The sequence below is a fragment of the Macrobrachium nipponense genome, chromosome 11 (genome assembly GCF_015104395.2).
Source record: "Macrobrachium nipponense isolate FS-2020 chromosome 11, ASM1510439v2, whole genome shotgun sequence".
NCBI classification, from domain to species: domain Eukaryota; kingdom Metazoa; phylum Arthropoda; class Malacostraca; order Decapoda; family Palaemonidae; genus Macrobrachium; species Macrobrachium nipponense.
In genome coordinates this window covers 38,373,539-38,387,622 of record NC_061087.1, presented here as the reverse complement: position 1 = coordinate 38,387,622, position 14,084 = coordinate 38,373,539, and the positions used below count along the sequence as shown (strand labels likewise).

Here is a 14,084-nt window from a genome sequence, read left to right as displayed (position 1 = left end):
AAGTTAGCAAAGGATGGTCCCATCTACCCTCTCCCAAGAGTGATGAGAATAAAGCCAGTAGGAAAAGTTTTGATAAAAATTTTTTTTATCCAAGTACACCACTTTTACATCTTGACACTGATAAAATTGTCAGAAGTGTTAAGATCAACTTCCACCTTGAAATTTCAAGCATTCTCAAACTGTCAGTGAAGGCCACAACATCATTTTGCCTTCACACCTTGAACTTCTACCTCCTCTTCCCTGGAATCTTCACACCCCACTGAAAGCTCTAGCTAAAGTTCCAACTATTATTTGTTAGTAGTGGTCATATCTTCTGCTAGACAGTTCTCAATGTAGTAGAATGGACTCATCCTCAGCATTACCAGTAAATACTCATATTCTTTAAGGTGACACTTCTCCCAGTCATACCTGACCATCATATCAGGTCTAACACTACGGAAGTGGATCTTATTAATTGTACAGCACAGCTAGTAAACCTTGAATACTTATAATCTCTTATTCCAAGGACAGACTTGATCAGAGAGGGGGTTGCTGAGAGACAAAATATGTAGACATCTAAAATGTTGTGACACAATTCTCTCATGCTTTAGATTGTCTTAAAAAATTATCTCAAGGGAGGAGGAATTGGTAGGAATATTATTTTACCTGGTGTAACAATCAAAATGGATCCAAAGGGCATCAGCATCAGATCTTTCAGAACTAAATAGAAACACAAAGGGTGATAAAGTCCTTGGCAACCTTGAAATCAAGTGCAATCTTCTATTCTCAGTCATTGAAAAGTATCACTGAACATCATCTTCCAGAAAAGGCTCAACACTATGCATCATCAAAAATAAGCTACTTCACAATCTCAAGAAATATCTTCACAACCTCCTCATTAGCCCATAAAAGTTTTCCCCAAGGTCAATATCGTGTGAATATCAATTGCATCATAAATACATCAAACCACCCTCGACTTTCCACAAATGTCCCCTTTAATCTGAGCCTCCAGTTCTCTTCATACTAATAGTAATGAGATGGGGGAAAAAAGTAGCACAGCTTGATATAATTAGTACCAAGAATTTGTCATTGTGACAAGACTCGCTGCTATGACAGATCTATTACCTCCCAACTGCAACACAGACTTACGACTTCAAATTTGGTATGCATCAACTTACAGGTGCAGTTCACAGTCTCATTTCCAGGAAGCAAATCCAAAGGGTTCCCTAAAAACTGCTTCTTTGTGGTACTACTAACATAACCACTTCAGTTCCATCTAAAATCCTACCTACTCCAGTTCCATCTAAAAACCTACCTAAGTCTAGTTCAAGAACTGACACAGCAGATTTACAAAATTTAAGACTGGGGTGTGACAAGACTGGTAGCTAAGATAGACCTACAGACTTACAATTTTTGGTATGGATCAGCTTACATGTGCAGTTCAATGACTAATAGTATCTAAATTGCAAATCCCAAAAATCACAAACTACCAGCATGAAAAACAAAAGCCATGCTAAACAAATGTGGTTTAAGAGGACCAATTAAAGATCCCACTTTTGGAGTTTCTGGGGCTCAAAGAAACTGCTTTCCTTGAAGGACCGACATAACCACTCCCAATCCCATCCAAGTATCTAAATCAAATGTAGTCCAAGATCTGAGAACATCCACACCTATAATATTGAAATTAAGACCAAAATACTTTTAAATTTATTAAAAGCACAGCTGCAAAATTGTGATAGAGAGAATCAATATTCTTTCCACTGTTTCAGTTGCAAATGAGATCTACTGTGCCTGGTAAAGGTTGAAGGTACATCAGCAGCATAGCATTGGGATAGCCCTGGATTACCCCTCTCTGGTACCTCTGTCTCTGGGGTTCTTTTAGATAGTTTAGAAGAAAGTTCTTTTAGATAGTTTAGAAGAAAGTAAGTTTAGCATTTCCAGATTCTTTCTAAATATACGAAGTTGTGCTTGGCTATAGAAGTATCTCCAACTAGGGAACCTTCAAGAAAGACCTATCAGAGCATTACTGGGTTGGCAAACCACTCATGTTGCCGAAGAGGAGCCACTAGGTCATCAACAGACCTCATGTGACCAGGATCTTCTTACTAGTCTGATAAGTATATCTTAGTTTAACCAAACAACTGAGCTGATTAACAGTTCTATGGCTGGCTTGAAGGATTTACATTTTTATTATGTGACTAAGAACCAATTAGTTACTTAGCAGTGGGACCTACAACTTATTGTGGGATCCAAACCACATTATATTGAGAAATTGACTTCTAACCACCAGAAATACATTACACTGGTTCCACACTGGCAGTAGCTGGAAGCAAACTCGGGCTACCAGACTGATAGACGAGTACAAACTAGTATGGTAAAGCATTTGAGCATCCATCTTCCACAATACTAGAACCTGGAATGCAGAGCCAAATATTGGAAGTTTTTAACAAGGCTGCTAAAGATATCCTCTAACTGGGAGCCCAATACTGCCTCAGGGATCTGCAAATGTTTGGAATTGCCATTTTAAAGAAAGCTTAACATTTCCCCCAACCATTTTCTTCTTGAATAAATTTTGGGACACCTTGAGACCCTTTCGATCCTTAGGTATGCCAACTTGGGTCTTGTGTTGCACATAATTTCTAGTACCCAAAGGCATTCTAGATCAAATTAACCACTTGCTACTTACTCTACCTTTTCCTGTGGCTAACAGCTACAGTATATCTTGCATGGCACAGATGGCAGTAAGTGTTCTCTGCAGTACAACATCATCCTTCACTGCACTGCTATCTGCCTTTTACTTTTCATTTGTTCACTTTGCCCTTGTATCACCCAGCTCTCCCATTACTTATTATAACTTTACTCCAATTTTTCCCTTTTCACTCCAGAATATAATCCTTTGGGCTAGCCCTAGGATAATCTAAAACTGTGACTTCATGATCTCAAGCTAATCTACAATAACCATACATTCCTCATGGAACAATACCCTACGAGCATACTAGGAGAGCTCGCTACCAATTCTTCAACATTTCTGTGAAGAGCTAAATCTCTGTTGAGGGAGAGCATAATGATACAACAGCTGTGATATTATGAGGATCCTGTCAGCTAAGGAAATATTGAAAATCTTCCAAGATGATGAGTAGGTGACTGGTTTGGCTATTTTGCACATGACCATGAGCAACAGGGATAGAGAGAAGCACCAACCATCCTCCAGAACAGTGCCAGCGAAGCCTGCACTGCCCCGCATTCAGGTCTGTGCCAGCAATGTGGTGCTGGTCCCTTTTTTTCTACACTATAACACCTGCTTTGCCTAGAAAGGTGTGATTATATATATCAGTTTAGTCAGTGATTAATTTTCATTCTCTGTATTAGAGAAATTTGGGTGATGTTCAATGTATGGGAAATGTGTTTGATTTTAGAAAATGTCTAGATGTATTTAAGTTGTACTGTGATGTCATAAAAGACAAGATGGTGGCAGCGTGGGATGGAAAAGTAAATAATAATGAGGTGTTGTTCAAAGTCTTAAATTGGAGTATTGCACATTTGTTGCATATATGGCTAGTTAAATATTCAAACTGGTAGCAGGGTATGGTTGGTTCAAGATGGCCTGATCAGATGGTGAACAAAGGGAGATAAGATGGAGAAGGGATTGTCCGAGATTTAGCGGTATACAAGACAAGTTCAAAGGATGGAGAGGACAAGTCGAGGATTGGCTAGTGGTGTGTGGAGAAGTGAAATATCCGGGGATAGAGATAAGAAGGAGCTTAAAATGGAAAGCCCTAGCAGTAATGGAAGGAATAGATAAAGATGAACTTTGGGGTAAAGAGGGTTCAAAGATAATCCTATCCAAACTAGATGAAGTTTATCTAAAAGATACGCTAATGGAGAATTACAGTAAAATGAAAAACTATTTTAAATAGTGAAAATATCACAAATTCTTAGTAACTTGTATTTTTCCTAGCTATAGTACTTACCCTGAACTACTATCGTAGGTGAAACCTGGATGTCAATCCGGTACAAACCAGAAAAAACTAGTTATTCCTCCCCTACCCCAGCCAGGTAATGCCCCAGGGGTTGAAGACCACGCGACCTGGTCTCCACTCCTTTCCACACCTCTAAGACTCTTGCCCTCAGATACACAGAGAAGGTATGGAGGGCCTAAAAACTTAGTTCAGGGTATGTATAGCTAGGAAAATTACAAATACTAAGAATTTGTGATTTGTTCCGACGCCGTATACTTACCCCAAACTACTATCGTAGACTTATTCCTTAGGAGGTGGGAGTATCGAGGGAAGGAGGAGCCTGGTCCAAGGCCCAGAGGGCGCCTGCCCGGAGGAGGACCAGCCCCGCCAGTTAAGGCAGAGGGAAGGTCCTCTATGAGGGGGGGATGCCTACCAGGCACTGGCCTGTAGGGGAGGGAGAAATAACTCACCTGTGACATGTAAGGCAATGGTTTGTATTCCACAAGATGCACACCCTCAAGGTCTCTTACCTGCCCAGTTGAGGGATCCTGATGAGTACGACAAAGGCATAGGAAGGGAGGAGGGAGGGGGGAGGGGGGAGGAAGGATGGTAACACTTCACACACACACACCACCACTCATAACTCACGAAATATCCACGGTGGGGCTAGACCTTCTGTTGGCCTGCTGCCACCACTGGACCAATCTCGAACGAGTCGAGGGACCTCCTGGTACAGTCTTTGAGGTAATGGGCCATAAAGGTGGACTGCATGTTCCACACTCCTGCCTGTAGAACCTGACTGACCGCTAAGTTCTTAGAGAATGACATCGACGTGCCTATACTCCTGATGTCGTGGGGTTTAGCCCCCTGGGGGGGGGGGACATGCTCCTTCGTAGGCCCTCTTGATGGTCTCCCTCAGCCAAAAGGAGATGGTATTTTTCGAGACCGCCTTCCTGACCCGGCCCGTAGTCACAAAAAGATTCTGAATTTCCAAGCAAAACCGATCCGTCCTGCTTAGGTACTTCCTCATCGCCCAGACAGGGCACAGGAGGAGGTCTCTGGGGTCCTCTGACTTCGGCAAGGCTGGTATTGAAAATTCTACAAACCTGCCGTCCATTACTGAAGAGTTCTGGGTTTTGGCCACCAAGGAGGGCACGAACCTAAAGGTGAGGTCTTTCCACCCCCTCGAGCGGGAGACTGTGTAGGAGAGGCCATGGAGCTCTCCCACCCATTTAGAGGAGGCCAAGGCTAACAGGAACACTGTCTTGAGAGAGAGCTCCCTGTCCATGATGCCTTTGAGGGGCTTGAACGGGAGCTTCCTCAGGGGGTCAAGGACCCTAGCTAGGTCCTTCAAGGAGCTGGGGGGACACGCTTGCTCGAAGCTCCTAACGAGCATTGAGAGGTATATGGAGCGTCCCAGGTCCAAACCTTTCTGGTAGAAGACCTGGCTCAGCGCTGCCCTGACTCCCTAAACAGCCACTATGGAAAGCCCCTTGTCCACCCTCAGGTGGACCAGGAACTCCGCTACGTGAGGAATCTTGGCCCGTTAGGGCTCCAGACCCCGGCCCTTGCACTAAGCCCCAAACAACTTCCACTTGGTCTGGTAGACACGGACGACTTCCTCAGGTACCCCGACATGAGAAGCCACCTCCGGGAGAAGCCTTTCTTGCTCAGGAGGCGCTTGATATCCTCCACCCGTGAAAGGAGAGGGCGACCAGGCCCTCATGATGCCTCTCGAAGTGGGACTGCCTTAGAAGGTCCGGCCTGTGGGGAAACTCCTATGGGCCCAGGATGGTCAGCTCCAGAAGATCCGGGAACCAGTCCCTGTCTGGCCACAAAGGGGCCACTAAGGTCATAAAGGGAATGCATTGAGATCTAGGACGTCCCAAGGGTGTTGGAACATGACCTCCCAGGCTGCCGCCGGGTCCGAGACTGGGGAGCAGAACACTGGGAGTTTGGCATTCAGGTTCATCGCAAACAGGTCCATGGAGGGGGAGCCCCACATCCCGATTAAATCCGCCGCTACTACTGGGTGTAGGGACCATTCCACCCCTAGAACCTGGCCCTGTCTGCTGAACCCATCGGCTAACACGTTCTTCTTCCCAATGATGAACCTTTTTGTTAGGGAGGCTCCTACGCTTTCCGCCCACTCTAGGATGGTTTCCACCAGGTCGCACAGGTAGTATGACTGCAGAACCACACCCCCCCCCCCCCCCCCCCCGCCTCTTGGTGTATGCTACTACTGTGGCGTTGTCGCACATGACCGCCACCTTTTTGTGCCTCACTTCAGTCTTGAAGGCCTGTAGGGCCTTCAGGATGGCCAGCAGCTCCAACCTGTTGATGTGGAGTTTCCGTTTTTGCTCTGACCACGCCCCCCTTTTCATCACCAACTGTAGGTGGGCTCCCCAGTCCTCCATCAATGCATCCGTCAACAGGAGCATCTCCGGAGGGACGTACATGAGGGGCACTCCCCGCCAGTTGTTCGACTCATCTAGTCATCAGAGCAGAGCTTCTCTCGCAGCTTGAGAGGGGGAAACTCGTTCCAGAGGGTGCTTGTCTCCCGAGGTCCATCCCACCTTCAGGTTCCACTGGATGGGCCTCAGCTTCAGTCTGCCTTGTGGAACCAGCTTCTCCAGGGAGACAAGGTGGCCTATGAGCCTCTGCCAATCCCTTGCCAGGAGGGGATTTCCTACTAGGAGGGGACTTGCTACCTTTTGAAGGTTGATCAGGCGTTCCTCCGACGGGAAGGCCCTGGCCTTTACCAAGTTCAAGTCCATCCCCAGGTAAACCATCCTGGTAGTGGGCACCAGGTGTGACTTCTCCCAGTTCAGTGCGATGCCCAGCCACCTGCAAAGGGCCAATAGATCGTCCCTCTGCACCTCCAAGAGTTCCTTTGAGGAGGAAAGGAGTAACCAGTGGTCTAGGTACCAGAGGAGACGGATCCCCCTCCTGTGAGCCCAGGCTGACATGAGGAGAACACTCTCATGAAGACCTGTGGTGCCATGGACAGTCCAAAGCAGACGGTCCTGAACTGGAAAGTGCTGTCATCCCACCTGATGAAGAGGTACTTACTGCTGGAGGGGTGGACTGGAATCTGAAAGTATGCATTCTTGAGGTCCAGGGACATCATAAAGTCCCCTTTCCTCAGGGCTGCGAGGACCGAATGCGGGGTTTCCATTTTGAACTTTGTCTTGAGGACGAAGGTATTGAGGACGGATCAGTCTATCACCGGTCTCCAACACCCCGAAGCCTTCGCCACCAGAGGCGGCTGAGGAACCCGGGGGAGTGGTCTACCACTCGCTGGAGGGCTCCCTTCTCTAGCAGAGACAGACCTCTAGTTGAAGGGCCTCCCCATGACCAGGGATCCAGGGGATGCTTCTCGTCTAGGAAAGGGATCCAGTAGCCGTCCCTGAGGACTTGGACTGTCCTAGAGTCTGCTCAGAGATCCTCCCAGTCCCACCAATGGTTTGAGAGACAATCCCCTCCTGTGGCCCTTGGTAAGGTAGGGGGCCTCAACTCCTACTTCCTCCTGGGAAAGCAGCCGCTCTTGCCTCTCCGGGAGGCCAAGGATCTGGTTCTAAACGAGGAGGAGGGGGCTGGAGTGGCCCTGAAGGAGGGCTGAGTCCCCTGTGATCCCCACCCTCCTGAAGACGAGTCAAGGGTGTTGGGGGCGGATCCTGCCCAATGTCTGGGTTTTACCTAGTCTTAGCCAGCTCCTCAACCCTATGTTGAGCTGGGTGTCTAAAAGAAGATGACGCCCTGTAAACAATGGAGTCCTGGCTTGCCTCCCCCAGTGCTCCAGGGCCTCATCCACCAACTGTTCTGGGAAGAGAGATTTGTCAGAAATCAGAGTTCCTTGGGGCCTTGGCTTCCCTATCCGGAAGGCTCCTCGGGAGTCTAGCGAGAACAAAGCCCCTCCTCCTCAAGACCCAGTTGGTCCACTGTGTGAACAACCGAGTTGTCGGGAAACCCAGGGACTTGCCCCTCGACCAGACCAGCTCCTTAAATTGGGCCAGTTCACCTTTGTCCTGGAGATTGTGATCCATGGCGAACCTGGACACAGCCCCAGTCCATAGGTTGAGCCACAACGCAACAAGAATGGAGAGGTCCAAGCCGTGGACTCCAAGGCCATGGCCTTCTGCTGTGAAAAGGCGATCAGGCCCGCCAGTAGCTTCTCCTTTAAGAGATCAGGGGCGAGGGAGGTAAAAGGCCCTTCCACTGACTTCTGGGCAAGGGACATGCCCTCTGGTGCATACAGCTTCCTCTGTCTAGCCTTAGCTGCTGGGAGGAGCTTCAGGGAACCTTGGGTCCTCAACGAGTTCTTGGGACCAGCTACTACTTCCTCTACTTGGGGAGCGCAGAGACGAAGTGCCCCACTCTGAACAGGGGTTAGGCGGGAGCAGAGGCTCTAGACAGGAGTGAGCCCATCCGGACCATGAAGGGGCTGCTTGGGCCACCGGAACCAGAGTGGGATCCACTGAGACCGCAGAGGGAAAGACCCAAGGCCAAGCGGAGCACTCCATGCACGGAGCCACCGCAGGAGCCGTGGGCTCGTCCGCCGACCTTGAAGACCAAACAATCTGGGAGCAGTGGCATCTGTGGCGAGAACCCTCACAGTGGCAGCCGCTCCTACTCCAACCTCTGCGATCACGGCTACGACGTGACGAATGGGACCAGTGGTCCAGGGAGGAGGAGAAAGAACGTCCTCGACTCCTCCCACAACGCCTACTCTTGGATCTACAGCCCCTCCTATGAGAGGACCTGCACGACGAATCCGATGATGAACTATCCTCCGACAAGTGACCTCTCCTCTTATCTCTCCTCGAAGGCTCAAAGGCAAGAAAACTAAGACTAGAAACTAATATATTCTTTTGGAGTAAAGACAATAAACTGAATGGTATTCTGTGTACACATTTAGATGATTTTTGCTACGGATGAACTAAAGGATTTTTAAAGGAAACCATTGGGAAACTGAAAAGGAAACTGCAAGTAGGAGAACAAGAAAACGAAAGTTTTAAGTATAAAGGAGTACTAGTACAGAAGGAAAATAAATTTTGTCTTAATCAGTGGCAGTATATGAATTCTATAAGAGAACCAGGAACTAGAGGATTTACAGGTAATTGAGTGTTAGGACAAAAAGTGTTAACAGAGTATAGATCAATGGTAGGAAAGTTGAATTGGGTAATGCTGCATACAGTGCCAAAAATATCATAATTAGGTAAAGCTTTCAAAGAAGAAACAGCTCAAGATAAGAACAAGCCTATTAAAATTGTGAGAAAAACTAAGAGCAAAATGTGAGAAGTTATGATAAGTGAGATGGAAGAAAAGATTTATAGGCAGTCCCAAGTTATCGGCAGGGGTTCCTTTCTCGGCGGGGTGCTGATAAGCGCCGATAACTGGTTAATGACACCTCTGTTAGGTGTGTTATGGTGCCGTAACTCTTTTATTGCTCAAAAACGTATAAATTGTCAATTTTATGGCAATTAGACAAGCCCCATAAATCAGATTGCCGTTAACAGAGTCTGCTGATAACTGGGGACTGGCTGTATTGAGAAGCCTATGCAGGTGCTTCCCTTGCGAATATAAAAGATGGCCATACTCAATTGAGTTATGTTATATCCTTGACAGATGGTAAGAAGAGAAATCCCATATGGTGGAAGTCCAGAAAATCCCAGAGCAGCAAAATCCACTACTGAAGCAGAAGATCTGAGTGTGGGGGAGGCCATAAAAAGATTGATATATTTCAATCATTTGTGGGAAGAGATGGAGGAGGGAGAAAATTATAAGCTTTGATTAATACAGATAATAAAAAATTAATGACTGTAATAAAATAGGAGGGAGAAAATTAGAAGCTTTGGTTAATACTGATAGTAAAAGAACTAATGATTGCAATATAACAGAGTACTGGTGTAAGTAGTAAGAGATTAAAAATATATACCGTAGCAATAAGGGAAACAATATGGGGTGATAAAGGAAGTGAGATGGATAAAAAGAAATTATCAAATACCTGATGTATTGAGTAAGCAGGAGTTTCAAGGGAAAATATTAGAAATTATGTAGAGGGTAAAGAGTTGGAGAATAAAAGAAATTAGAGGGGATTAGGTTAGGAAGAGGTTGGAGGGGAGGGAGAAAGAGATAAGTGTGATTATATATCAGCTTAGTCAGTGTTATCTTTTCATATTCTGTTTTGGTGAAATGTGGGCAATGTTCAATGTATGGGAAACGTGTTTGTTTTAGAAAATGTCTTGATGTATTCAAGTTGTGTTGTGATGTCATAGAAAACAAGATGGCGGCAGTGTGGGGTGGAAAAGTAAACAATAACAGAGTGGGAGAAGAGGGCGCAAGGAACTGGCGTTTGGTGGGTAGGAGAGAGCTCTCCGTCTTCTGGGAATTTGTGGGTTGTAAGTCATGTTGTTGTGTTGTTCAGTCTTAAGCTGTAGTATAATGGGACCACGGAATGTGAACAGGTGGGTAGATTGCACATTTGTGGCATATACGGAAGATTAGGCTACAAAAATATTCAAGGTGCTCAGCCCCCTACCTGCAGGTACTACCTCTGTCCTAAGTCAGTCTCCATGTGCAATATTCTTTTTCAATAATTTTAATTTTTATCTAGATACTATACATAAACCATAGCACTTCATATTGGAGGTAACCCACCTCATCCAACCTGCTTTGTTCTTCAAATTTTCATTCTGAATATGGCCATGTCAGTTGAGTGAGGACGGGCATCCCCTCTCCCCAATCTCCACCTTGTTTAGTCCGTCCACAGTCAGTCCATTGTTTACATTTACATGGAAGAACACTCCATATATGAAGGGTGTAATGTTTACATTTCAGTAGGAACAATGGGCTAATTATAAGAAAAAGATTTGCAATGAAATTAATATTTACATGTTACCAACTGAATCTAATTCAACTTTCAAAATTTATCTGACAACTGTACACATGAACTTCAAGAATATTCAATTAAAAAAAATGTTCACCACCTGTGTGAAGAATGATCTGTTTTATGCAATATCCACAAACTGTGGCATGTCATCAACAACAACAACAGAATTTGTTTTGACTACTATACAATCAATGTGAAAATGCAGTACCTCTACACTGGTTCTTATGAGATGTAGTGCAGTTTTGTTCATCAGAACCATCACGACAGTCATCCTCCATGTCGCACACCCAATTTGGATGTATACAGCGGCCATTATTGCACCTAACAAAAAATAAACAAATCAGTTATACTATAATTATTCAAAACAAGAACAAATGGTACTACATACCCATAACAAGACTTTGAAATCATAATAATTATAAGACTGTTTCAGTGTAACTGCCTCTGACAACTGACATGTCAATTTGTAAAATTGGGTAAAAATAAGAAATAGGCTAGCAATACTGGATACAATAGAAATAAATTTATTCTCAGGGGGGCTGACCTGTCAAAAATCCAATTAAAAATAATTATGCACATGATAACCAAATTCTAGTGTACTTGAAAAATGTCAAGTGAAGGAAAAAAATTTTTTTTTTAATCCTGCTTACAACCCTCATTTTACTGTTCCTAAGACCTCAGAATATTTCTCTACTAACAAAAACATTCAAGTGAAAGTAAAAAATTATATGGCCATCAGTCACTATTGTGGTTACCTCTTACAGCATGCTTTGCACGGTACACTGTAGATGGTACTAATGGTTCTTTGCGGCATACTTTTAGCCAGAGTTGCATGGCTTTCTGCCTTGCATTTTGCCTCAAATTCCATCAGTACCTAACCTCCAAATTTTACATATTAGTCCCACATCTTAGGTGATATCTAACTCTCAATGTATGAGAATGACTTTCAAGCCGACCCCAACTGAATAGCAACTATGAGAAAAATTAACTTACCAGTTTTATTCAGTATAGATATTTAATCTATTACTAAATCTGATCAAGAATACCCCATTTACTTATCAATCATTGAGTGCAGCAGTACAGTAAGTGTACTGTATTTCCGTAATTTTAGAGAAGTTCATATGAATAACTAAAGGTTCACCTGAAAGTGTTATCAGGGCAATCAGTAGGATGGCAGTCCTTTTCATCTGAATTGTCACCACAGTCATTATCATAGTCACACCTCCAACCTGGCGCAATGCAGTGTCCATTAGCACACTGCCATGCAGGAGCTTCACAAGGCTTTCTACCACATTCCTTCTCAGTCTGAAAGATTGTAAAATCTATTTGACAAACTGACACTTTTTCATTCAACTCAATGTCGTCTAACACCTAAATGTAACTCCACATATATCAGATATTAATAAATCATATATCAGATACTATTACATACCTTTATTTATTATTAAAACCAAACAACAACCAATTAGATGCTTTTGAGTTATTCCAATTCTATCTTCACAAAAGAAATTACAGTAAAGAAAAACTTTAGTTTATGTATGCAATTAACATCAATGGTGAAAAAAAAGACAGACTACTTAATAACAATCTGTCACTCACTTCATCAGAGTTGTCTCCACAGTCATTATCAATGTCACATACCCACTGCCTGGGAATACACCGACCATTACCACACTTGAAGAAATTTGTGGCACATGTGCTACCTTCAGACAAACATGTTCCATCGTCTTCAATCTTTGATCCATCAGGGCAAACACAGTGTTCATTGGTGCCATTCTTAATAGCCTGGAAAAAAATTTAAATATGCTACAAATGCATGCATTTTGCACATCCAACAATGACAACAAACAAGATTGTTGATATATTTGAATCCAAAAGGTGAAACACTTTTTCAACCCAATTAGTTTCAAGTAAAAAAATATGTACATCAAAATAATACACAAAAAGCACTTACAATATATAATCCCAAGTCTTATCTTATGATTTTCAAATTTATTAGACGAGTATTCTCTTAAACTTTCAAATCTATTACAGATTTAATAATCACATAACCTAGACCACCTTTAGTTATTTCCAGCCTAAAAGATACAAATAACCTTCAGTCTACAGTAGTACATCTAGTTTCATCAGAAAGTGCATTATTTTGAATTTTGGCCATGCACGATAAAATAATTCATACTATTATGAATACAACCATATGCCTGTCTAGATACAAAATGGAGATAGGATATACAGTTAGGAGCATTTTATACATACCTAACAAAATTATACAGTACTATACTACAATCTTTGCACATTAGGTAATTTCCAATAATAAGCTGAATTTCATTACTACAGTTGTTGGGAAGTTTATGTACCATATATTTTCATGTATAAGATGACCTTTACATAAAAGAGGTAAAAAAATCATGGCAAATTTTCATGAATTTATCTCATATCTGTAGTATAGGACAACTTCTTAATTACAAAACATCAATGTTTTTTGGATAAGTGATTACAGTGTTCCCCCCGTATTTGCGTTCTCCAGATTCGCGGATTCACTGATTCGCAGATTTCTCTCTGGACCCTATCTACCCACTTTTCGCGGGATTTTCCGGTGAAAATCACTACCAATTAGTGTATTTTGATGTTATTTTCATGACTAAATGCATATTTATGGTACAAAAATTATTTACTAATTTTCAAATATTAATACTGATTAATAATGTATTAATAAGTTTAATAAGATTAAATAATATCACATAGTAAAAATAATAATTCTCTCTCTCTCTCTCTCTCTCTCTCTCTCTACTCTCTCTCTCTCTCTCTCTCTCTCTCTCGTCTCATTCTCTCTCTCTCTCTCTCTCTCTCTCTCTTTGTATTTTCCGACGAAAATAATCACTAATTGGTGTATTTTGATGTTTATTTTCTCTCTCTCAGAGATGTATGGTTTTTTTTGTATGATAAATAATTGATTTCATATTTTCAAATATTAATATTAATGTATACAGTAATAACATAAATTCATTAAAGAAAATACTAAAGTGAATTAGTAAGATTTTAGTTTATAAATTTAAAAAATTATGTAAGAATGAAGGAAATCCCAGTCTTCCCTCTCAAACTCCAGGTACTAAAACTGTCAAACATATCAAGTAATGGGTCGGAGGTGGAGCAGCAATTGTGTTTTTGCCACAAGTGTTCATGAAATTTCTCTCTCTCTCTCTCTCTCTCTCTCTCTCTCTCTCTCTCTCTCTCTCTCTCTCTCTCTCTCTCTC

At 43.0% G+C, this 14,084-nt stretch overlaps 1 protein-coding gene across 1 annotated transcript in view; it reads right to left on the bottom strand.

The window, feature by feature from the left end:
• Positions 1 to 14,084, bottom strand: part of LOC135205406 (sortilin-related receptor-like) — a 292,014-nt gene that overhangs the window by 84,271 nt on the left and 193,659 nt on the right. The window contains 3 exon segments of the mRNA XM_064235930.1: positions 11,039 to 11,151; positions 11,972 to 12,135; positions 12,430 to 12,615. Of these exon segments, the coding sequence (XP_064092000.1) occupies positions 11,039 to 11,151; positions 11,972 to 12,135; positions 12,430 to 12,615 (463 nt within the window).